Below are 26,723 nucleotides of genomic sequence, written 5' to 3' on the forward strand. Positions count from 1 at the left end.
AATTTCAAAAGTATCCTCCAGCAAATTCTTAAAAAAAAAAAGTGTAACATTTTATTTTTTTAAAAAAAAGAAACCCTTCGTGCTCTTCAAATAACCCTTTTTTAAATGTAAGGATAAAATTGAAAAATAATTTATTTTTAAGATAATTTTATTATTTTAACTAACTCACCTTAATTTTAATGAATTAGTTAAAAGAGACTTATCGAAGTACTAAGCAGGTCATGCACGTGATATATAGATAATGATGTGATCTCCTAAATTAGAAGCATGTTAATCATAATTAAGTTCAAATACGTAGCAATAAGATTTTGGACATCAAATAATTAAGAAACAAGCAGCCATAGATCAGAATAGAAGAATTGTGTTGGGGAATAAAAATAATTAATTGAAAACTAACTTAACTATAACTTGAGAACACTAAATTAAAAGAAGTTTGACTGTAAATTTTTATAAGGGAGAATTATATTAAAATTCTATATAAAAAAATTAATTACTGTAAAATTTATTAACAATTAAATTAAATTGTATTGTATGTCAATATAATTTAATTCAATTATTAATAGACTTTATAATAATTAATTTTTTTTTGTGTGAGATTTGATCCTAATTTTTCCTTTTTACAAAGTAATTTTTCTGTTTTACAAAGTCACTGTCCAGAATTCGAAGTGTTTGTTACCTGACAGATGTTATTTGTTGACAGAGAAGCGTGTCCCCCATCTTTCATGAGGCTGCTAGTTCAGTTAGCCGCCCGCTTGCCGAGCTATTTAAACAGTTGGTAAGTTGGTCCAATTAAAAGCACCATCAAGACAGATTTTGTTCGTGTATGTTTTATTCAACCCTAATTAATTCTTATTTGAATTTATATTTTACAGCTGCGAGGGGGCCACCATACGTATAAATGACGTTGCCTTAATGGCCTTCCATTCTGAAATACTTAGTAATCTACGAGAAAGTCTTGTACTAATCTTAAAAACATATATTATAGATCAAAATTTTCTTATTCTATTAAAAAAAATATGATGAGTTTTACACTTTTTTTAAATGCAAGAAAAGAACTACCCCGGTTCTTTGTTCTCATTTTTGACATTTGAGACCATTTTATTTTTCTGTGGCCGTGTTAAATGGCACTGAAGTATTTTTCATGCAAATATATTCCTTCCGCTTGTTTTTACAAGACACTTCTAAATGCCTTATTAAAATCAATAAGAGATGGTTAAATTATTAATTTTGTTTGAAAATAGAATAAATGTCAAAATTTTATCTTTATTTAAATAACAAATTTTAAAATTGACATTACATTTTCTTTCATAATTAATGAGTTTAAATAATGGTGATATTGAAAATAGCATAATTAACATCTCACTAAGTGCATAATATTAAAGACTAGAAAATTCTTTTAGAAATGCTAAGAACAGAAAGGAGTATGAATCTATATGTAAACAATGAGAAGCCGTTCTACTTAATTAGCCATCATAAAAGACAAGTGTAGTCGAGCTATTTACATATGCGGGGTGACCATCTTGTCACGTCCAAGCATGCTTGTGAGTTTGAAATGGGCAGCATATATTACCGCATTAACGGTAGACTCGGGAAGGTGATTTGCATACCAGGCAATGGCTCCACTCCATTAGGGGTCGATTGTTGTACCACAAGGCCCACATTCAAAGTGCTTCATTGATGATTTTGACGAAGCTGGGTGTTTGCGAATGTGCGAGAGAAATGTGTAAGTACAAGAACCATGTTCATGAGCTTTGCCCACATGACTCATGAGGCCTTCGACATTGGATTGCGCTCTGGATAAAGTGTGAATCGAACCACATTTTCAAGCTTTAATGTCAACGGTTTGCCCATCAAATCGCCTCCTTAACATCAGAAACCAGTCACCTGCCCTCCTGCAGACATCAGCTGCGCTTCTGTCCTCAAGTCAAAACTGCTAGCCTCAATTTTGTCAGCTTGAATGGATTGTCACCAATCACCATCTTGTCAGCTTTTTTTTTTTTTTTCATTAATGGAAACGGTAACAGTTTTACACAGACTAGACTGCATGGTTTGGCATGTTTTAGCAAATGATGCAAAGGTATCGTTTTTACTTGGTTATCCGTTTCCGCATATAGCTAGCCTAACTCTGTCCTCCATTAGAGATCGAATAATACAAATTAGTACTACTTAAGATTATCTACAAACTCTGTATTATGACATGGGATCAGAGGTGGGCACGAGGGAACTGGGAACGCCACCATGCAAACCAGTTGTATAAGTCCAGCAAGAACAAGTGTCAGAAACTCAGAATGTGAGATGAATCATCGGGTCACAGAAATTAATCTTTGGATCAAGACTCTGAATACCAAGAATAGAGCACACAGATGAACTTAATAATGCGCAAATAGCGCTTTTGCATGCTCCAAACTTTTTTATACTGAACTGGATTTTTAGATACTAGAGTATATGTCAGTGTCAGAAGGGATTTTATTGGATGAGCTAGCTCTATGTCAACCACTGCAATTAAGTCGATAGCACAATCTCAATCACCGGTGGAAACAGATCCAACTTATAATATAATGCACAGCTCCAAAGAGGTACAGTTCATTGATCTCCACCACCCGATGGAAGAAAGTTCTGAACAATTGGACCATGCTGAATTCAGATCTCATGCTGTTATAGAGAAGCCAACATCAGCAAATGTTTTTTGCAAAAAAAAAAAAAAAAAGATATCACATGCAGTTTTCCTAGGATACAGAGGAGGCCAGGCGATACTTCTAACATCTTCATGGGAACAAATTTCGCTATACTACAAACAAGGCATTAATGCAATCCAATGCAATGAGACCTGTGCTGAAGTATTTCTTGCATGCACGTAAACCTAATATTTATGTAGGGTGGACTTCATACAGGAATATTATTAGCCCCAGTAGCGTGATTATTAAATACTTGACCTGCAAAAATGTCAGCATCACTCTAAAGAAACTGGAACTAGATGCATATACCTTTGTAATATACAGACCAAACAGAAGGAGTCGCCTCCTTCATGATGTACATGAACTTTGCAAATGAGTGGGATGGAAGGAAGATCAATTTTATTGCTTCCCACACCAATCAATATAGACAGATGGAGGTTTTCAAATTATATCGAACTCAATTAGAGGAAACTTGTTGCAGCATACTACCAAACTCAACTAGTACTAGCACATAAATTGCAGGACAGTGATGAATTATAACTAGATGCTAGAATTCTCCAAACCTAATGCTTCTATGGCCATACCAGAACACCGCAAGTCCTTATCATGAAAAACTAATATATCTGAATTCACCCACCTATAAAACATTTCAGTTCATGTCATAACTGCTTTCTGCAAATCATTTAAGGCCCTTTTGTTTCAGACATGAATATCATTTTAAACTCGACGACCATCACCATATTGACTTCAGAGTTATCAATTTCCAGTTGGCTTGGATAAATTCATTCAACATAAGTTGCTCGAAATTGTAATTTGCTATTAAATTACACTGTTTAGTCTCTTCATTCAGTGATCGTAGATTGATTAAGAACTACGCTTCTCTCAAGTATAAATGCACCTAAGGAGTAAAATTAGTACAAACGATTGACAGAGAACTTGTGGTTTTACTTTTATAAAGTAAGGCCACTGGTCAGTAATCCATCTGAGTTAAAGTAACCGTTTAGAGACAAGATCAGACCATGGAGTCGAAGATTCCAAGACCTTCCGCTCAAAGGTCATGAGGATTTACTAGGACAAGAAAAAATGCCAGAGAGAGTTAAATTCAAATCTCAACTTAAGAATGCATCAGCATATTAAAAAAAATTAAGAAAACATGTGATTTTCAAGTTTCATTCAACCACGCTACGGCAGAAAGTAATAAACGAGTACTTCACCAAATGCATGCATATAAATGCAACCTCAGAGAATTTAACTATTATTAATCATCATTATCAAAAGTCAAAACCTTTCATCAGTACAACGGCCAGTCAACGGGTCGAGTTTCTCTTAAAATGGTGACCTTGTTAAAAGTAACCGCAACAGAAATAAAAATAGGTTAATTGTTTCTAACATGGGCATTTATCAATCAGGAAAAGAATTAACTGAACAAATCAAAATAAAAACCACCAATAAACAATCTGTAAATATCGGAGCACATGATTGATTGATGACTGTGGTTGCAGACAATAGCCATTGGTTGGTTACGTAGAAAGAGAACTATAGGGTACCACACAAGGAATTAGTAGCCTCTCATAGTACATAATCCTGTTGGGTCCCATTACAATACAAGATTGAAATGATGGAGCTGTCATAAACATTCCTTTTACATTCCATGTGATCATGCATTTAGTTAAAAGCCACGAGAATTTTTTTCACGTGTTTTCAGATTCCTATTATTTTGCATTGTCACGAGAGCAAATATCTTAGATAGCTCTGAAGAAGTATTCTTGATCCTAATCATTAAAGAGCCAGAAAAGAAATCTGGACAGCAAAAACAAAGATTTAGAATAGGATGTGAATTCTTACTGCAAGAGAAAACCAAGAATTGAATATATTGTGATGCTTCTCATAAGATGACAAGGAAGTTCAATATAATATCGCATGGGAAAAAAATTAAATCAGGTACCTAAAGAACTGGCAATATACAGGCTTCTAAAAGAAATGTACTGTTTCTTATTGACATCTCATGTTTCACCACCAAATAAAGGTCCTATTTCTGACGTGATGGAATATGCCCACTCTATACACTGTGCAGAGTATCAAGAAAGCAAATAGTCTATTGAAGAATCGGCACCTTAATCTTGTGTCCTATTCAGCCTCAGCTTTAGGTACAGTCACCTTCAATGCAGCTTTTCTCTTTTCTTGAATTTGGTGGACAAATTCAGCAATTACTACATGTAATTTTGGACTAGGCTTACGATGAGTTGGGATGGCATAACCTGCCCTTCTTACTGCACGAATCAAACACCTTTCACCTAATTGGTAATGACTGGAGCATGCAAGAGGAACTGTGGATCTCAATACAGGCTTATTGCATCTAGAAGGTCCAGTTGGCAAACTGCATAGAGAAAAATCCTTATCAGCAATGCTGTCTGTTCTAGAAATGGTATTTAACACAAATAGGAAATCAAGTGTGCAACATTGGGGGCCTCATGCTGGAAACAAATCACAGTACCGCCACCATATTGAACAAGCACGATAGTCTGAAATTCTTAATTACTATTTGAAATGGGCTCCCAAATATAATATTAAACTAGAAGTCTAGAACTAGAAGAGGCAGCATTTTGCATTAGAATGATCAAGTGAATGCTATTTACATACTTGCTTCCATGAATAACGATCAGGCCTGAAACTGAAATGTGCAGATACATTGGTTTTCTGGTGACATCAACTGAAGCAGGCTAACATACCAATCCCAGAAAAATCTTGACCCTTAAAGAGCAGTCTTGGACATTATCAAGAAGGTAGAGTTAAACTTGTGCATCATAATAAGAAATGTGGTTGTTTTTTGATTAACTAACTTGACCATTCATTCCTAAGTGAAAGAATTGCTAAAAGATTTAATGTCTCAGAAGATAAAATGTTACTTAGTCTGGATAGTAATTAGACATGAGAGAATGGAGTTAAGATAACGATTTTAATGCAAAAACCGTCTGAAGGTTCAGGTATGCTAAGAGGAGGATTCAGCCAAGCAACTTTATATGAAACTTCAAAACAAACTATTTGACTTCATTTTACATGAAGGCTTACTGTATAAAAAATGGATTCACCACTGCTGTTTGAATTTATCTTGATTTGGTTCAAGAACTAAAGAAAGATCAGGGCCATACAGTGAGCATAAACAATTTAGTTTGATTGACACCAAGTTTTCTCTCAATATTACAGAGTTTGAGAGCGTGCTCGTTATTGGTATGAGTGACACTTTCAAGAGAAAAGGGGGGAAAGCATGACAACAGCACAAAGGGTGATAGTGGTTCTCTACATAAGAAATGAAACTATAAATTTTAATTAAAAAATAACCAAACAAGCTTTCACCATAGAAATTAGGAAATACTAAGACCAGGAAAACTGAGTCCGGGGTGCCAGACAACAAACTAAAAGCCAAAAAATCTAATTTCTACGATCCTTATACTACAAAGTTGATAGTTGTAAAATTTTTAAAGCAACAACCACCCTGGAAATCACACAGCAGTTTCACAGAATACCAAATAAAGCGAACATTGAATTGTTGCTCAGAACCCCAAATCCTCATGAAACCACAAGTCATAATTAACACAATAGAAATATGACAAAGACAAATATTGTTGATGCATTTGATCTCTTGAACTTTTGATCTGAATGAATCACCTTTTATTCAAATATATATATATATATATGACAAAGACGAAGTCAATCATTTGTCCCTTTGGCGCATTGTAAGATAAGTTGAAGGTTTTGAAACGATTTACAGAAATATACACCTTAAGAAAATCACTCGCGTAAAGCCCAAACCTGTTATGTCACCTAGAGCGCCAACCCATCTATGCTTCTAATTATAAACCTCATCTTGATGATTTCTCTTAAGTCTCTCCAAGCAAGCACAAGACCACCATTAACAACAAAACCCACTAGACATATATCCTCTGTGGCCTTACCTTATATTTTCCACCACCGGGCAACTAATTTTAGAAAGGCATGATAAGGCAACATAACACTGTAGCATATAGTAGAGTTTGAAGGAACTAACAAATTTCGTTCTTTGGTTTCTTCAATAACCGGTCAATAGTTGATAAAATTGCAATGAACCAAATTATTACCACCCAAAATGAAGAATCCCTTTTTTCATTGGTTTCTCTGAGCAATCAGGCATTTGCAACTACCATTGCAGTATATTATTAAAAGAAATAAAGAAGGATTGACTAGGGAGAGAGGGGCTAACTTTTTGGCCACGGCTTTGCATCCCCGATAGAGTTTCTGCTTCGAATCGTACAATATATGGTTATGACAATACCTAGTTAAAGCCATAGCCTTCGACTTGCAGCCGCTAAAAGCGCAACGGACGACATCCTGACCAACCCCACCGTTAGAAGCAACGATTGCTTTTTCATTGCCATTGCTGCAACTTACATTCTCCCCGGATGCCGCGACGCCTTCGGAGTGTTTGGCCTGATTGTTCTTGTGATCCTCCACAAAAGGGCTCATGCCGTAAGTCCAATAGTACTCTTTGTACTTGACCTTGAGCTCCTCCATTAGCGCCCAGTAGTGGTCTCTGTAGAAGCGGGCTAATTGCTTGATTCGGCGGAGTCGGCGCCTGAGCACTTCCTCGCGCGTCAGATACTGCGAATTGGCCAAGACCGAATCTTGCTCGGCGCCATCGATAGTAATAGCAGCGGGTGGTGCAGAGGATGGAGAACCCAGCTCGTCCATGACTGAGACGCCGGAAAATCAGCAGTAACAGAAAAAAATTGACTGAATCGCTAGCGAGCTCGTGTTGATTATCTCGAACTTTGAATCCTACAACCTGCTCCCGAGGAGAAAATACGAAGAAAGATGGAATTTTATTAGTTATTGATTAATAGTGACGATTTCTTTCTTTTTCCAGTTTATGGCCTTTTTATTTTAATTTGTTCTTTGTTTATGGCTTATTAAAAGTTTAAAAAGCCAGCAAGCAATTTACCATGAGTCCATGACCAGTCGTCAAGCGATTATAGCCACGTGAAATTTTTTTTTTTTTGGGCCAACGGATCCTTTTCCGTGGATTAAACATTAGAGTCGGTTTCAATTTTCATCGCCAAAAATTTACAACAAGAAAAAACATTCAAGGAAAAAAAAATATCATAATTCGTTATCATCCGCTCTTTTTAAAAGTTTTACGAGTATACATTTTAGAAGATAGTTTTACCAATTACAATAATGCTTATCTCTTCGTTAATGTCATGAATATTGCATGCTAGCCAGAAGATAGTTTACTAATTTTAATAACTCTCATCTCCACGTTTATATCATGGTTCATATCATAGATGTTACTATATGCTAGCCAATCAGCACAAGCGTCACTGCCCAGTTTAAATATCAAAGCAATTCTTCAAATACATCCTAAAAAAAAAAACAGAGAGAAAGAAAACGACCCTTCTTGCAAATATTTGTTCAAGTTTTTAAAAATTATAACAATTTAAAAATTAAAAATTTTAATTATATTGAGAAGTTATCATAAATAGTATTTGCAAATAAACAAATAAGAAAGAGTGCTACTGAAACTATGTAAATATAATTAATGAATGTCATGAGATGTGGAAATTACGAAAAACTTGTTAATTTGGCTATAACAATCAAGAAATGATTTAATGTTTAGAATTTTTTAAATTTGATGAGTTTTCTCCATCGTAATTCTACACGAGGATATCTTCTTGATATGATAAAAAAAATATGAATTTCATTATTTTCAAATCTTAAATGAATATCTCAAAATTTCTTTAAAATAATGTTACTTTGTTTAAAAAAGTAATGTTTTCGTGAAACCAGATAGAAATATTTGGAGATATAGATAGTTGATTATCTGTAATTAGCTGGAGCAGGATCTTCATCTTCAACGCTCATAATTCACGTGATCTCGGTCACTGCCGTGTGTTTTTTTTTTTTTTTACTTATATATATACCTATGAGTGTAATTTATTTATAAGAGTGCAAATTTATTGATGGTAAAAGGACAATACTACCTTAATCTTAAATTATAATATATTTTTTGGGATGACTTGATATTTTAAAAAATAAAGTTATATTAATAATGCTATTTTAATATATTTTTTATATATATTCTCGTTATTTAATATTTTTTTACTAATAAAAATTTAAATGATGACAAATATTTTAAAAATTATATTTTTATTTTAAAATAAAAATATAAAATATATTTAATAAATTTTATTAATATGTATGATTTTATGTAAAAATATATTATAAAAGAAAAGTAACACATAAATCTTCAAAGAATCTGTCAGACAAGAGAAACGTGAAGGTGTGGCTTTTATTTTTTGCCCCCCAAAAATCACGGTTTAGATTCCCATAATTGATGATTACAAATGCCTACCCAAACAGGCACAAATACGCGGTCAAGCATGATGACTAACATACACGTAGTTTTAACATTAAATTATCTTCTTTTTATTTTCTTTTTTCCTGAAGACTCATTTTGCCCTCTAAACTACTGTCATGGATTCATAACTATGCTCTTCAATAAAGGCTTTTCATTTAAACCAGAAAAATTAAATGCCTGTAAATATATTTTTTAGTTTTGTTTTTTATGTTTTAGACTTAATTGCAAATCCTCGTGGGTACAGAAGGGGGCAAAACACGCCCAGATCGATAGGTTTTAAAAATACATATTAATCTGCATTATTAAAATTTAATCTAAACAATTTAGAGATCTGTAGTGAAGGAATAATGGAGAAAAAACCAGGTGGAGAGAACCCAAGTGTGTATGTTCATGCTTTTATTTTTATTTACAATAAGTAATGGCCATGTGTTAACAAGACAAATAAGCCATCTAAATTAAATACTACTCCTTTAATGTTTTTTATAAATTATTTCTATTAATTTTATCAACACCAATTAAAAAAATAAAATGAATAAAAGCACGTAAAATTTTAAATATACCTCTGTATAATAATTTTAAAAAATGATATTATATTACTTTTTTTAAGGATAATTTAAAAATATTACCTAAAAAGTTACATAATAACTCAAATGAAACTAAATGAATTTTTTAAAATGCATCTAATAATTAGAGCTGGAGGGGTGTTTTCAATAAGTAAAGACAAGCGCTCGGAATACGCATACCAGCAAGCTCTGCGTAAATCGCAATCACTAAAATCACGCATGCGGACGGTTAAAAACTTTTGATAATCTCTTCGCATATGCTAGCATAGAGTACAACTCAAGGCCACCAAAAATCACGCTTCCATTGGTAATATTGTTGAACTGAGCGGTTAAAAAACACGACGCTTACAAAACGAAGAATTCTCTTTTAATTATGGAAGAATTTAATATAGGACCCTCACAAACAGTGACGGGATCTTAAGCCAAAAAGAGCGAAATCATTTACGTATTTATAACTCAAAAAAATAAAAATTATTTAATGATTACATATCTTATAAATTTTACTTACGTGGTTTCATGTTTGGAAGTCGTTAAACAATCAATTCATTGTCAATACTTTTAAATATATCTTTTTTAGTATAAGTTACGAGATAATCATTTATTCATAGATTCTTCATTCAATTGTGCAACCAAATTTGTATAAACTTTATAACAGAAAAGGCTCTTTCAACTATTGCTGTAACAATAAGTAACAACACTATTGCTAATGTCAAAAGAAGGTAAACTAATAAATAAATAATGTGTCTTTCAGTTTCAACTAATTTTTCATCAATTTGTTTTGAGATTTCAAACGATGTGGGCAAGATTATTTTTTTTCTTATTTTCTTAAAGTTTAATAAATGTTAATTTTTTATAAAATAATATTACTATTTGGGTATATTGAAATTGTGGACTAAAGTTTATTGGGCTTTTGAGTTAAAAAAATTACTTTTGAATTTGAGTTAAAAAATAATATGAAATAATTTAAAATGCAAACTATAAAAAAGATGGGGTACAAGATATAAATACCTATACCCTCATTTCTATGTAAGTAATTTTTTTCATTTGTACCCCCTCAAATACATGTGGCTTCGCCACTGCTCAGAAACAATATACTATTTGCATGAGGGTTAAAAGGAATTTAAAATTTCTCTATTGGCCTAAAGGCCCTTCATGAAAATAAAAATTTCACAAAAATGCCATAAAGGGCCTTGCCTTTTTAAAAAAATAGTGTTACCATTATTGGGGCCACTATGACAATTATTGGAGTCCCGTCGCCAATAAGAAAGCCGCCGCCACCGATGATTGGAGACCCTATAGTAAAATTTGGTCAAAGGGACAAAGCGGTCAGGGGAGGATTTGAACCCCTAATCCCTTGATGCTACAAAAAAATATGAGTTGTTCATATTCAAACAATCACTTGTTCATATATAAAAATGTTGTTAGTTTTTAAAACTTAATTTGTTCAATTTTTTAATGACTTGTTTATTTAATATTGACATGTTATTAATGTAACACTAAATAATATGTGTGTGTTATAAATTTATTTTTTAAGCATTTTCATAGGTTGTGGTTAATCATGAACATATTATTATTTATGTTAGGAACAATTACTTATAAATACTCAAACATAACTTGCCCATGTATAAAAAATGTTGCCAATTTTTTAAACTCAACTTTTTTTTTAAGAATTTGTTCATTTAATATTGACAGGCGAATAAATCATGGATATGTTGTTACTTATGTTAAAACAATTACTTGTAAATACTTGAATATAACTTATTCATCCATTAAAAAGCTGTCAAATTTGTAAACCCGACTTTTCATTATTTTTAACAATAGTTCCTTTAATGTTGAAATGTTATCAAATTGTACTTAATAACGAACACATTATTGTTTGAGTTAGAACAGTTATTTGTAAATATTGAATGAACAAATTCTTAAGAAAACCAAAAAATTGAGTTTAAAAATTGACAACTTTTTTTTATGCACAGACAAATTATGTTTGAATATTTACTAGTCATTATTTTTACACGAACAATAATATGTTCATGGTTAACCACAACTCATGAAAATGTTTTAAAAATACATTTATAACATATATATATATATATATAGTATAATATTAATAACTTGTTAATACTAAAGGAACAAGTTGTTAGAAAAAATTAAACATGTTGAGTTTTAAAAATTGATAGCTTTTTTATATGTATATGAATAAGTTATGTTTCAGGTATTTATAGGCGATGGATGGTTCAGACATAAACAATGACAAGTCCATGATTAACAATAATTCATATTAATGCTCGAAAACAAAAGTCATAACATATATATTATATTTTATAATGTATTATTATATGGCTTTGGTAGTTCATTGGTAAAATGTTTCTTGTAACACCAAGGGATTAAGAGATTCAAATCCTCTCTTAGCCCCCCAGTCCGTTTGATTGGATTTGATTGTTAGTGCTGACACTGGAGCTTCAGCCATCGATGATGGTGGCCTCCTTTATAACACACCAAATTTTTTTTAAATAATTTAACTCAACTATAGTTGGGTTACAGCCACCCAACACATTTTTATATCAATAATTTCAATATAAAATATTTTATAATTGGTTTCAACTCACACACTATAACATTTCAAATAAATTTTTACCTCTCACATGCCATTAGGCTAAATCACATTTGTCCATCCTTATACTCTCAACAAGTAAACTAAATCACATTTGTCCATCCTTATACTCCCAATAAGTAAAATAAACAATTTAGTAAATTTTCAACACAAGCCAATTATTTGGCCTTATAATCATGCCATTTTAACCAATCCAAAGTAAACCAAATATTAAAACTGCAATCATCCAAATTGTACCAAAAATAGAAATAGTTTGAAAGGCATGATTACATTTATATATTTATATAATTGACAATAAATAAAAAGCCCTAATATTGGCAATATAACACATTATAAATCATAAATTAAATACCCAAAAGAGACAGTGGATCTATACCACTGAGCCTCTGGGACTCCTCCACGTGTCACTCGTGGCTCTTCTCCTGAAAATTGTTAATTACATAATGAGACTCAAAAGTCCTAGTAACCAAAGTCAATTTATGATAGTATATACAAATAGTTAAGTGTGTGCTTACTAAGTGAGAATTAAAAATAATATAATTCCAACAAATATAAGAAATATTACAATATACACAAACAACCATCCTTATAGCCCTTCACTAACCTCGAGCCGTAGCCCTCACTCAGTGCTAAATTACCCGATCAAAGGTAGATTAGCCTGAGCCCTTACAAACCACCTATTGAGCTCCAATAAGGGCGTACCACGTGGCACATAAATACAACAATAATAGCAAGTCTCCCAACACTTCCCACAACAATCAAACAAATTCATAATAATATTGCACAATTATATAATATTACAAAATTTATAATTTTCTTAATAATCACTCAATTAACATGAAGTAACACAAATCATAAATTAAAAGCATGGTTACCTTGTGGCTTTTTCAATAAATTATTCCTTAAAATTTATCTCTCACCACAATCTTCACCAGTAATACAATCTACAAATAACATATTATTAATACAATCTACAAATAACATATTATTTATAAATATTAGTTTCAATTTTTGAAACTAATAAAATAATTATAATAATAGAATTAAAAATATAACATAATTCCTAATCTCAATCTTAATACAAATCTAGAGTTAATACTATTAAGTAAAATTTTTAACTCCTCTTTTAATTATCAATAAACATTAATAATCTAAAAATCAACTTCTAAACTAATTTCTATTATCAAAATTTTCTTTTTATTTCATAAATTCGTATCTAAAATACTCAAAAATTAAAAATTGAGTCTCTAACTTAGAATCATAATCCTATAGCCATAATAATTCATTTCTCATCCCAAATAATTATCTAAACCTCAATAAATCAACATATATTTTCAGATCTAGTTTAGAATTTGATCCATAAGCCACAAATTCAAAGATCATCAACAAATTTATACTCTAAAACATTTATTATACTACTGATAATCTCAAAAACCATATTTATTCAACATAAATTCATCCCTTTTCCAGATCTTAAATTTTCTATCACTAGAAACTCAGAAACCAAAGAAGAAGGATGACTAAGAAAAATTTTTAGAACACTTACTTAGTCTTGAAAAGCTTAAAATCACACCCTAAATATCCTATTAAAAACTCTTACCTTAAAAATTCAGATCTTCCGCACCAGCGACTCACGCTCACAGATGCTCTCTCTGATCGCACATGAAAGAGGAAGGAAATGAAGGAAAATGAGAAGAGAATGGTGGTTTTAAAAATGAATGTGGGTCCCACAATTTTTTTTTAATTTTTCCCTTTCCTCTCTCTTCTTTACTTTTCTTTCTTTTTTACTATTTTACATGTAATCATTGCGGCCGTCGAAAGCAACTCGTTTTTCTTCTTCTTCTTCCTTTTTTTTAAATACCTTTTCTTTTTTTATTATAATAATAATTTAATAATATTTTTTATTATTTTTTTAATTAATTTTTTAATAAATTTTTTTAATTTTTTTAGAATTATATCTTAAATTAGATTTAATAATTATTTTTTACTAATTTGCTTACCTCTAAATATTTTTTTTTTAATTTCTATTAATCTAAATTAATTATTAAAATTTAAATTGGGATGTTACATCCTTGCCAGCAACAAAGCTCCGATAGCTAGCACGGTGGCTTTGGCAACAGGTGATGCTGACATTAAAAAAAAAAAAAGAGGTAAGGGCATTTACAATATTTCAATAAAAATTTAATTACGTGAAGAGTCCTTAGACCTGCGGCGAAATTTCCTTATGGCCCTTCATGCAGATATGTTGTGTTTTGAGGACCTTACAGGAGATTCTCCCTTTAATGACTGCCCACGCCGGTGACTTTATATGGAAAAAGAAAACTATTTTTTATTTTTATTTTTTCATTTTGTTCCCTTTCTGCGACTTTTTCAATAACCGTGCAGCGGATGCATTACTTGGTTAGCGCATCAAAAGGCTCCCCAATAAATTAAAGTCCAACAACAATGATATAACGCTAAAGATAACCATTATATGCAGGCTCTTCATAGGCTGCGATCCCTTTTATTCATGCAAAAGTATAACATATACTAAGACGTGAACAAAGACGAGATATTAAAGTAAGAATCACACAATCGAATCTAGCTGCCTAACGCACCAATCCTTGCTTCCCACACGTCCCCATCCATGAACTTGCCATTGACATATCAGTCAAGAGAATGGAATTAGTTCGGACAAAGTTCTGTGATATATAAGATAAGTCTAGCTAGCTCGTGATAAAGATAATAAAGAAAGACGTACTATATATTTATTTTAATCACTTCCGACTAGTTCACTTCTTTTTGGGAGGCGGTGGAGAACGTCCATAACCAATATTTTTTCCAACTACACTAGCCCCCTTCGAAGTTGATCTGTTTGATCAAGAACTCCCTGTCCCTGTACCTTACCTTGTCCTGTAACCTATATTATTCCCAACAATATTCTTTTTCAGATCAGAATTCATCTTCCCGAGAGAGAGAGAGAGAGAGAGGGCAAAAGCTGATTAGTATGAATCAATTTGGAGGATAATATAATCTCATAATGCAACGAGCACTGAGCAGTATGCAGGTGGCACACATCAGAGAAAACATCGAATTAACGTGCCGAAGATCTTTTTGACCGAAAGAGCTGAATGTTAAAATAATGAACTGAAATAAAGTAACTAAAAGAAACAGATTTTGCTGCAACGATTCCGTGTTCATGCACCATGATCGATCTACACGGAGGACTAAAACAAAACGTAATAAAGAGGCGACATTGGCAAAGAGAGGAGAAATAAATAAAATAAGTGTTTGAGTTACCTCAACGCTGACCAACTCGACCGCGCAGAAAAGGAGATAGTGATAACTGATAACGGAGCAGAGGGGTTGCGAGAGGGGAGTGTGTGTGTGTGAAGAAAATCACCTATGAGATGCGAGTCAGATGATCAAAATGAGCGAGGTTTACAAAGCATAAAGACGCGTGAGAGAGAGAGAGAGAGAGAGAGAGAGAGAGAGAGAGAGAGAGTGGGGACTACAGAGGCAACAGGAGAAGTAATATACGAGAACACTGTGAGTGGTGTGTGTGAATATATTATATATTAAACTGTGGCAGTTTTTTCACCGGAAAAAAATCCATGTCATCATGTTAAATTTGATTACATGATTATAATATATTAAATTTCAATCATTGAAGTTGAGATCTAAAAGTGAGAAAGATGGGAAGAGGGCAGGAGGAGGAAGCTAACACCGATTAATTTAGGCTTATCGCCAAGAGGATTATAAAAAGAGCAAGTGAAGAATGATAATAAATTATTTTTCTTTACAAAGAATTTTTTATTTCCAGGAGAGAGATTTGGTAGAAATATATTTTGCTAAAAACAATGTAACCAACTATTTCCATGTTTGACATTTCACCTTAATACAAGCCAAGACAAAAATAATATGGAAAAATAATAAAACCATGAAATGAATGAATTGCGGTGCATCATATCAATCGCCTCCTGCGTACAGGTAGCATATTTCTCCCTTTCATACCTCCAAAGCATAATCGTCTCATATTAGATATACTTTACTTTCTTAAGGGAAAAAACATAGAAAGAGCAAATGACGAATCATGAAACATTATTTTTCTTCAAAAAGTATATTTCTTCTGCTAAAAGACAAAAACCTTTTTCCCGCAGGTAAAAAAGTAAAATCTCATGTAGTGAATATATTATATATTAAACTGTGGCAGTTTTTTTACCAAAAAAAAAATCCATGTCATCATGTTAAATTGATTACATGATTACATGGCATTCGTGTCCATCAGCTGAGACAAATTAAAGCTTTCCTATTTCTCCCTGAAAAACATGAGATCGAGAGATTTCCCCCTTAGTTTTGAACTGAACACGTCATCGTCTGAGCGTTGGTAGTACCAGTTTAAAGACAGAAAGTCAAAAAATATGACTTAGGTTGTTTTTGGTTCTGCGACAAATAAAATGGGAACGCAAATGGTAACTACTGATTGGAGAGGCGGCGAATAAAATAGATGTCTGAGAGAATGCTTGTCTCCCTCTCACGAGACACAGCGCCGTCCTCTGTTTCCCTCACCTTAATTCTTTTTCAGATCCCATGCAAGCATGTTGTGAAGTAGTACACTTCTCAGATTAAGTTTTCACTTTCCCGATCTCATCAGATTTGGAAGCTCCTTTGTTTTTTAACCCAATCCCTTTCTCCCTCTCCCCTTCTCTCTCAAACACGCGCGAACAATTGGACCATCTCAATCACAGTTATCAACTCTTGAGTGATGACCCTCAACCGATCTCTTGTTTATTTTTCCTTCAGTCACAATGGTTTAACTTACGTATGTTATGTAATATGATAAAGTCTAAAACACCAATACGCTATTACCGTCGTGTATAATCTATGTTGATATAAAGGTACTGTTCGTGCTTTATATATTACGCAAGTTTGTATAGATATTCATTTTCAGTGAATGGAGCTAGCCCGCAAATTTATAACAAGTCACGCTACTCATGATAATTTATACATTTATCACATATTCTCATTTTCTCATACTTCATTATAACATTCTCATTACATATATATGGCTCTATATGTCCCAGACCCTTGAGAAGTAGTACTTCATTATTAATCGAGTTGATGGATCCGTGATAATTTCAGGTTGTTTTATTTGTAGAGCAATGCAATGGAGTAGAAATAGGAATATCGCAATTTATTTCGAACTGCAGGATTGGATATGGGAAAACACATTGAAAGAGTTTGCCCTTACAAGTCTCGTTATTATTATAATCAGTAACAAACTAAAATTTTGATCGATTTGGAACCAGTTGACTGTCAACATGATTACTAATCGCACCTTGCACCTTTTTTCCCCCTTACTTTTTTTTCTTTTTGTCAGAGAACCTCGTATCTTCTTGGGTGGTACTTTTACAAGGGATCCTTTCCATACCCACTTACGTCTTTGCACGTTTGAAAATTATGCAAGAGTCCAAGGATACTCTAATTCTATATTTAAATATCCTCTCAATTTGAGATTAATGAATTTATGTAAAGGTCTTTTTAGCATCTTTTGCTTGTTTTTATCTTGTATAGGATATACAATATTTTTTCTCTTTTTTAAAAAGATAGGTTCATGAAATCCATGGATTCTTAATTTTAGAGGATTTAAATTGATTCTTTGATTGTATGATACTCTTTCTAATTTCTATTATAAAGCACTTTTGAATATCTTACTCGAATTAATAAAATGTAGTTAAGTCATTATCCTTATTTGTAGAGAAAATAAACTTTTAATTTTACACGTATTTATATGAAAAAGATCAAATTTGAATCACATTATCTCTCATATTTAATGAGTTTAAATATAAATAATTTTGAAAAAAAATAAGCAACACAACTTTAAGTTATGTTATGAACCAAGAAATTCTTATCCTGTATATAATAGGGACATGATGGAATATTGTTCTTGTTGAAATTCTTTATATTTTGAAATCATAAATCACCTATAAAACTGTTTTATAATCTAGTAGGAAAAGGTGGTAAGTTGTTTGTACCATCACACACTCATGCCCAACACAATTAGCTAGATTATATATATATATATATATATTGTGGGTAGATTATATTTTATGCCCAATACAATTAGATTGATATAATTTATTTTGGGTGTCCATCCTAATTTTTTTCTAGAAGCAAAACATGTATATGATATTTCTAAAAAATAACTATTATTATTTGACAATGATGATATGTAGTATATAATAAATATGATAAATGTTACATTCAAGGAGATTTTATAAAAGGAAAATGATAAAAAAATCCATCAAAACATATAAGCGACAATTAAATTCCTTAAAATGCTATAATTTCTCAAAAGTCTTCAAGTACCTTTTTGACATTAATAATTTTAATTTAAATAACTAAATTACCCTTTGCTTGAAATAAAAATAACAGGCCTGACTTCATTTTTCAATTACAACTATTGCAAAAATTAAATAAGAAATTATAATTTTTCACATAAAAATGATTGATAAGCAAGTTTTGAAAATAATTAGTTTTAAGCACAACTTTTATTTAAGTAATCATAACTTTGATTATGTGAGTGGCAAAATTGATTAAGAAATTATAATTTTTCAAATGAAGATTCTTTTATTATTGAAGTTCAGGTTATATAACCATTCATAAATTTTATCATATAATCACAAGAATTTAACAAGAAATCATAATTTTTAAGTGAAATTTCTGTTATCATCGAAGTTCAAGCTCTAAAAAATAATCAATTATAACTTTTAGGAAAAATATAATTTTTAGTTCTTACACTTTGCACGTAATTTGTTATTAGTCCCTACACTTTATTTTTGGTGTTCTAAGTTTCTACAATTTTCTCCATCTGCACTTTAAATCTCTACACTTTTAGAAGGGTGCTAACGTGGCATTAGTGGTGTTGATTATGCTGAAGTAGATAGTAACACTGTTAATTATATAGTAATGTATCAGTTAGTGGCTGATGTGTATTTCACTGTGGGAAAAAAAGAAAAAAACCTAATGAGTATTTTTTAATAATTATATGCATATATAAAAGCAGGGTTTAAGGTTATGAGAAAATGTCATGTGTCTATTTTTAAATTTATTGCAATTTCATGCTATTTTGTGTTCCAAAGTCAAGTTTGAGATGATTTATTATTTTTTAATATACATAAAATATATTATTTAAGTTTGAAGCTAGGGCAAATTTTATTCACTTTCTAATTATTAAAAAAAATACTCCCTTGAGTCCTATTTATAGGATTTATTTTGAAAAAAAAAATTAGTCTAAAATATAAGAAAATTTGTAATAATTAAAATACTCTTTTTAATTTTATCATTTATTGATCAATGTGAATGTACTTAATATAATTATATTATTATTTAAAGATAAGGATAAAAATTAAAGTACATAACATTTTTGTATGATATCAAGAAAAATTAAATTTTTTTAAAATATGTTAAACGATTGAAAGTGTTTCATAGTAAGGACCAGATGAATACACATCATCTTTTCTTTCTTTTTTTCCCAAAAAAAAAATATACACTAGCTACTAACTAACACGTCACTATATAATTAATTATGTTATTGCTCATATTAGCAAAACTAACACTACTAGTGTCACGTTAGCACTTCTCTAAAAGTGTAGGGATTTAAAGTGTAGACGAAGAAAATTGTAGGAACTTAGAATATTGAAAATAAAGTGTAGGGACTAATAGCAAATCACGTGTAAAGTGTAGAGATTAAAAGTTATATTTTTCCTAACTTTTATTCAAATAATTACATATTTTATTTTGTGAATCACAATAATTAAAAAAAATTACAACTTTACACTTAAACCCATCATTTTTTTTATTTTAAAAAGAGTCAGTTAAGGCATTTAACTTAAAATTGTTAATGTTAAAAAGGTAGCTAGAGATTTGTAAAAAATTATAACATTTTGAAAAATTTTATTATCATTTATATCTTTCAATAAAATTTTATCATTATTTTTTACGTAAAAGGTGAAAGAAAGAGAGCATATTTGCTTTAATTTGACCAGCTTGACTTGCTCTATTGTTGGTTTGAAAAAATTAATCATATAATTTTTATAATTTTAACTTAATTATAGCTTAGTCTTAAAACTTTGACTCGTTATAATTCAATTTTTAAAATTTTTACTTGATTTTAAATCAGTTCTTAAATTTACCTCTTGCAATTTATTTTTTGAAATTTAACTTCTTAAATATTGATCCTTATATTTTAAAAAATAAAATTATAAATATTAAAGATATTTTAAAATTTATTACTAATATTTTAAATTACTAAACCCTTTTAATCTTTATAAATATTATAAACATTAAAATTTTAAAATATTTTTAATCTTTATAATTTTATTTTTTAAAATATAAGGATTAATATTTAAGTGATTGAAATTTTAAAGACTAAATTATAAAATATAAAATTTAAAAATTAATTTATAAGTAAATTAAAGCTTTATAAATTGAATTATAATTAAATAAAAATAATAAAAATTAAATGATTAATTTTTTTTTTGGTTTTATTAAATTCCGAAACAAGTGTGGTTGACCGTGGAAGGGTGGAACTGCGGAAGATATCTTTTCTTTTCCTTTCTTTTATATGCCTTTTTTTTTTTTTTTCAAAAAAGGAATTTCTCCTGTGCGAGAAGGAAAAAGCTGCGGAGCATGTTGGTGGGGCCGCAAGCTCTTGAACAGGACAAGAGGGGGGAAATCCTGCAGCTTGAGAAAACGTAAGTGGAAACCCTAGGTGGGAGGAAATCGGGGGCCGAGAGAGTTTCCTTCTAGTCATCATCATCCGAGAGGTGAAAATTCCTTACAATCTGAATCAAACTTTTTGGTCTTGTAACTCTGGATGCTGGTAGATTCACTTGTTCGCTTGCTACATTCGTGGTCATTGATTTTCATTCGGTGTACTGATCTATGTTGAACCAAGACTAATTGATTTGTTTGGCCATTTCTTTCTCGTAGATTGCCTTCATGATATTAATTTTTGCCTAGTAGAATTTGGTTCGGGTCGTTTATTATTTCACTTTCTTTCCTTGATTTGTTTGAGCAGTGTTTGCAGTTCCAAATAATGTGTATTTGAGATTTCTGGTTGGATTATTCCTGTCTTAATTGGACTGATGTAAAAGCCTGGTCAACTTGCGATGACCAGTAACTGGAGAACTGGTTTTGCGGGATTCTAATAGCAAATCACCTTTCAACTATCAAACTGGTAGAAAGGATGGACCGGAGAAAAATTAACAATTATTGCGCGCGCGCGCGCGCACACATATAAAGAATAAATGAGATTGGGAAGGATTGCACTAAAAATGCAACTCACTTATCAAATATCTTTCTTTGCTGCCCGATTATCTATAATTGATTTTTATGTCTACTTTGAAATATTTAATTAAAAGTTCTACTCATGAATCTGCTATATGTGCAACCTGATTTAGTTTAGAAAAAACTAAGCCTTGAAATTCCCACGTTGATACATGAGTTGTCACAGATGTGGCATTTTGGCTATTCCAGTAATGTACCAATTATATTCACTCATAATCTGCGGTCAAATTTGGGCAACTTAGCGTGCTACTGCTTGCTGATATTACCCAATTATAGAGCCAAATCACCAAGTGATAAAATAGTATCCCCAATAAGTTCACAGAGAAAATATGTATAAAAAGAGAAAGAGAAGAACAATTTGTTTACACAAGCCCCCAAATCATGGTATTATCACCTGAATTTGGTTTTTCCCTTGCAAAATGTTATTTTTCTAACGAACTTGGTTGTAGTTTGCACTAACTATGTAACAACTGCAGGTGAAAGTATTGGTAATTCCAATGTTGCGTATGAAGTGTATATATGTTTGTTCTGTGAATGTTATGTTGCTGGGTGGCTATGCTAATAAACTTGCTCAAAAACTGAGAGACCTTAGCGCTGAAGTTTTATTGTCAAAAGAATGTGGGCAAGATTCCAAATATTAGAAAGCATGGTGTTTTTTCACAAATTCATAGGCCTGTGAGCCTTTTTGTGATCATCATGTGTTTTCTTCATGAATGAAACAAAAGTTGTAACAGGTTTTGTTGTTTCTGAGTATCTCCAGATTTCAGCAGTCTGCATGACGTTTTACTAGTATAGGAGCACCGTGGCCTCTGTATTTCTTTTACTTGCCAATATGTTTAATTTTTTTATTGATCTTTTCAGTTCACAACACAGTACTGAAATGTGTTTAAACTATTAAGTCATCTTTGGGTCAGGCAGTGGCCCACGTGGTGATTAAACTCTTGATTTAACTAATATTTGCGGCAGACAAGTATGAAAATTCACGCCCCTCAGTTGTATCAATTTGCATCCCTGCTTGTAATTTGATCATCATATTTCTATTGTGAATATGAGACTGTTCCTTGCTAAGCATGTGAAGCCTACTCTTATCTAATTTAGAAGGGTGTGAATTGGGGTTTCTGGCTGCATACGTTTTTTTTTTTTTTTCACCCCTAGATTGGAGGGTCTGATATGTAGACTGAAGATTAACTTTTGGAGGGTATCTCTTAATATCTTGATGTCTTGTAGCATCTAAATGGCTTAGACAATGCTTATATTTCATTGAAGTATCTTCAATTTAATCTCATCTTGTGCATCTGTATCAATTTTAGATGTTGAAGTTTAAAGGTTTCTAATAAGACCCAAACCAATATTTCCACAGAAACAGCAATCAAGACAGTAATAACAATAAATGAAGGGAAAATGCTGAGGTTTTGATATTAATAAATTGAGAGAAACCGAATCAGAGTTACAAGTCTTTCTTTGATTCTGGCCAAAACCCTATCTCCCCTGAATGATCACAAAAGTAACAACATTACAAGTTCAAACCTCACAAGAGGGTTCACTCCTTCTGGCATTCGAGAGGCCAGTCTCTCCTCTCCCTTCTCTTACAAGATATCCCCTCAATACAAGCAAAAAGATTAAATATACCCTTAGCACAGACAGCATGGCTTCTCCCCTAGCCCATACCTCCCAAAAGATCTTAATTATGGCCAAAGATCCCACGCTACTGTTCCTTACGGCTAGAGACTGAAGGATAAACCTCTAGACCAGTCACCATTATTCTACTTGAGTCATTCTTCCCCTTTGACTTCCTTTGATATGTCTTAGTAAAATAATGAGGGGCTCTATCAGTTTCTTTTGAGAGTCATAGTTGTATTACTTTTTGGTAGTTTCCAATTATGCTTTGATCTCCATATCGAGAAAAGAAACGGAAAGACTTCACATGGTGGAACTTAAGTGCATGATGTAGGAAATGCATAGTTTTGGTCACACTCATAGTCCAGTTTTTACTAGGGGGTCTTGGTGTATAAACTACCAACTTACTAATTATAGTCTTGTTTACTTCTCATGGCTTACCATTGAGTCTATCATTATTGGAAGATCTGTGTCAAATTTTTCATTCATCATTTCAAGCAACTCATTTACTGCTGTTTGATTTTCCCTGCCTTCATTACACACTATGCATTTGTAGCAGAAACAGGTGTACATAATAGTCCGTCATTATTGTATTGATGTTATCTGAATAGCATAAGGCAATGAGTTAAAAACTGTGATTTTGATGGTGCTTTTACTTGTTTATTGGTTCATGTTTCCTAAATCTGCTGCCATGCTTTTTTGGTGGTAATTGTTGTAGGTTAGTCTTCCACTTCACCTGCAATGGCTGACAGTCATGAATCAGACAAGAACATTGAGATATGGAAGATCAAGAAATTGATTAAAGCATTGGAAGCTGCAAGAGGTAATGGTACCAGCATGATTTCTTTAATAATGCCTCCTCGTGATCAAATATCCAGAGTCACCAAGATGTTGGGAGATGAATTTGGAACTGCTTCAAACATCAAAAGCAGGGTCAATCGACAGTCAGTATTGGGAGCCATTACTTCTGCGCAACAGAGGTTGAAGTTATATAATAAGGTTCCTCCAAATGGATTGGTTCTTTATACCGGAACTGTTGTCACTGAAGATGGCAAAGAAAAAAAGGTTACAATTGATTTTGAACCTTTCAAGCCTATTAATGCGTCACTTTACCTTTGTGATAACAAGTTTCACACTGAAGCTTTAAATGAGCTTTTAGAATCTGATGACAAATTTGGATTCATTGTTATGGATGGAAATGGTACCCTTTTTGGGACGTTAAGTGGAAATACGCGTGAGGTGCTTCATAAATTTACTGTTGATCTACCAAAGAAACATGGTAGAGGAGGGCAGTCTGCTTTGCGTTTTGCTCGTCTTCGCATGGAAAAACGACACAACTATGTTAGAAAGACTGCTGAACTCGCCACACAGTTTTTCATTAATCCTGCCACTAGTCAGCCTAATGTTGCTGGGCTTATACTTGCGGGTTCAGCTGACTTCAAGACTGAGCTGAGCCAATCGGATATGTTTGATCCTCGTCTAGCAGCAAAAATATTAAATGTGGTTGATGTTTCATATGGTGGGGAGAATGGTTTTAATCAAGCTATTGAGTTATCTGCTGAGATTTTGTCGAATGTGAAGTTCATTCAAGAAAAGAAGTTGATAGGGAAATACTTTGAGGAGATCAGCCAGGATACTGGTAAATATGTCTTTGGGGTTGATGACACATTGAAAGCTCTGGAGATGGGTGCCATTGAGACACTTATAGTATGGGAAAGTTTGGATATCAATAGGGTTGTACTGAAAAATAATTCTACTGGTGAGATTGTCGTAAAGCACTTAAACAAGGAACAAGAGGCTGATGAAACCAATTTCCGGGATTCAGCCACTGCTGCCGAGTTGGAGCTGCAGGACAAGATGCCATTGCTGGAGTGGTTTGCCAACGAGTACAGACGATTTGGTTGCTCGCTGGAATTTGTGACCAATAAATCTCAAGAAGGATCGCAGTTTTGCAGAGGGTTTGGTGGCATTGGAGGTATCCTTCGCTACCAGCTTGATATCCGATCATTTGATGAGTTCTCTGATGACGGGGAGGTGTACGAGGATTCTGATTAAGCATCTCTTTTGTAGAGCGTTCCTTCACTTGGCTATGGACAATTGGATGGGGCATCATTGCTGTTATGACTCGACATTCCCATCCATCACTTGGATTTTATGGCTAAGATGTAGTTATTCTGTGTTTCATCCATGAAAATGTGCAAGTCAATTTGGATATCCTCTGCTAGAAATGTTTGTTTTGTTTTGTTTTCATCTTGTTTTTGTGGGTTGGTCAGTCAATGTAATATGACAACTAAACCATGATATGTGGTGATTCCTCCAAAGAAACAGACGAGGCACGGCTCAAATTACAGGTACGAACGATTGCTTTTACCGCCATATGATACGCAAATGGCGGCATATAATATTATTTTTAAAAATTTCTCTGGTTTAGGAAAATTTTATGATCTTTAGTTGCTCGAAATCCGTCTTTTCAACCACCAGAACCCATCTCCAAATGCCTGCTGCGGAAAGGAAGGTTGGAGGTGGATGAAGACTCTGAGAACTGGCCTCGCGCAAGGGATAGAGAGTGTATGGTCAACCATTCACTCTCTAATGTCCATAAAGGAATCGGTAGAACGTATCGTTTTGGGTAAAAATCGTTCATGTTTCCCGCTCTCTGAGCGCCACATTTTCCCTTCCATCCTGCTGTGCAGCTGCCGGCTGGCTACCCATGAAGGTAGGTAACAATGGGAACCAATCCTTTCTTATATTGCTGCCAACAAATCCTTCAGTTGTTGGATTATAATTATAATTATAATATAATCATGATGAAACAAAATATAAATTTTTTTCAATGCATGACCACCGGAAATAAATTTTGAAAGGCCACAATATGGAAGCACCCTCAATTTCAAGGCTGAAGTCAGATGTTAGATGTCAGTAACTTCTGCTGACGCAGTATAATCACACCTACAATCCATAACAGCTCTTTTTGGGGCCACCAAGGTTTTAACAACAGATTTGGGAATCAAGCCAGATTTTTTTTTTTTTTGACCTCACAGTTAAGCCAGATTAACAGCATCAGGTAATTTAACAGTTTAGGTTATAAACGCCAATGACATAAAACAAGCATGTTTACGTGAAACTGCCGTACGAGGAGGCAGGAAAGGAATTATTTGAGGTTCAGTCTCACCCCTTCACGTTGGTTTTCAGCTCCAAATTATCAAGTTTTTGGCCGTCAGATTCATTCATTCGATCACTCACTGTCGTTTGATGCTTTTGAAACGATGGTCAGCCGTTGTATTTAATGCTGATAATTTTGGACAAATCATATATCAAATCAAAATATAGCGATGGTTAATATATTTCAAAAAAATAAACCAAGAAACAATTCTTCCTGAGCAAGCAATATACGGACATAAATAGATGGACGGTCTAGATCTCTTCCATGAAACGTCTCATTTTCCTGTCGCTATCGTTCGAGAGGTTGACACTATCGGGGCCCTCCAAGTCGAAGTCTTTCTTATTTGGGTCTAAGGATTGCGCTGCGACATTTG

General features: G+C 32.6%; 2 protein-coding genes across 4 annotated transcripts; one reads left to right on the plus strand and one right to left on the minus strand.

The window, feature by feature from the left end:
• Positions 1 to 1,410: 1,410 nt before the first annotated feature.
• LOC129295544 (uncharacterized) lies at positions 1,411 to 7,556 on the minus strand. 3 transcript variants are annotated; one of them, XM_054934077.1, is made up of 3 exons: positions 6,913 to 7,553; positions 4,789 to 5,052; positions 1,411 to 2,652 (listed from the first exon to the last, which is right to left on the minus strand). In XM_054934077.1, exons 1-2 carry the CDS (start codon positions 7,398 to 7,400, stop codon positions 4,803 to 4,805), a joined length of 738 nt encoding a protein of 245 aa, XP_054790052.1. In that variant the 5' UTR covers positions 7,401 to 7,553; the 3' UTR covers positions 1,411 to 2,652; positions 4,789 to 4,802. The 3 variants fall into 3 exon arrangements, with proteins under 3 accessions (XP_054790052.1, XP_054790058.1, XP_054790047.1); XM_054934083.1 differs by lacking the exon at positions 1,411 to 2,652 and having other exon boundaries at positions 4,510 to 5,052; positions 6,985 to 7,556; XM_054934072.1 differs by lacking the exon at positions 1,411 to 2,652 and having other exon boundaries at positions 4,510 to 5,052; positions 6,913 to 7,552.
• Positions 7,557 to 20,877: 13,321 nt separating this feature from the next.
• Positions 20,878 to 25,541, plus strand: LOC129303733 (eukaryotic peptide chain release factor subunit 1-3-like). Its single transcript, XM_054943239.1, has 2 exons — positions 20,878 to 21,047; positions 23,906 to 25,541. The coding sequence occupies exon 2, from the start codon at positions 23,929 to 23,931 to the stop codon at positions 25,240 to 25,242; it is 1,314 nt and encodes a 437-aa protein (XP_054799214.1). The 5' UTR covers positions 20,878 to 21,047; positions 23,906 to 23,928; the 3' UTR covers positions 25,243 to 25,541.
• The last annotated feature ends 1,182 nt before the right edge of the window (positions 25,542 to 26,723 follow it).

This window comes from Prosopis cineraria, unplaced genomic scaffold (assembly GCF_029017545.1).
Source record: "Prosopis cineraria cultivar Desert tree isolate PC_DT_omini unplaced genomic scaffold, ASM2901754v1 PC1, whole genome shotgun sequence".
Taxonomy (NCBI): Eukaryota; Viridiplantae; Streptophyta; class Magnoliopsida; order Fabales; family Fabaceae; genus Prosopis; species Prosopis cineraria.

What these genes read in the sequence shown, in the direction of transcription:
- LOC129295544 (XM_054934077.1), bottom strand. Translation starts at nt 7,400, where the DNA reads ATGGACGAGCTGGGTTCTCCATCCTCTGCACCACCCGCTGCTATTACT. An exon ending in TGCAAAGCCGTGGCCAAAAA is followed by an intron (nt 5,053 to 6,912) that starts GTTAGCCCCTCT and finishes TTCTCTATGCAG; the next exon opens with TTTGCCAACTGGACCTTCTA.
- LOC129303733 (XM_054943239.1), top strand. Translation starts at nt 23,929, where the DNA reads ATGGCTGACAGTCATGAATCAGACAAGAACATTGAGATATGGAAGATC.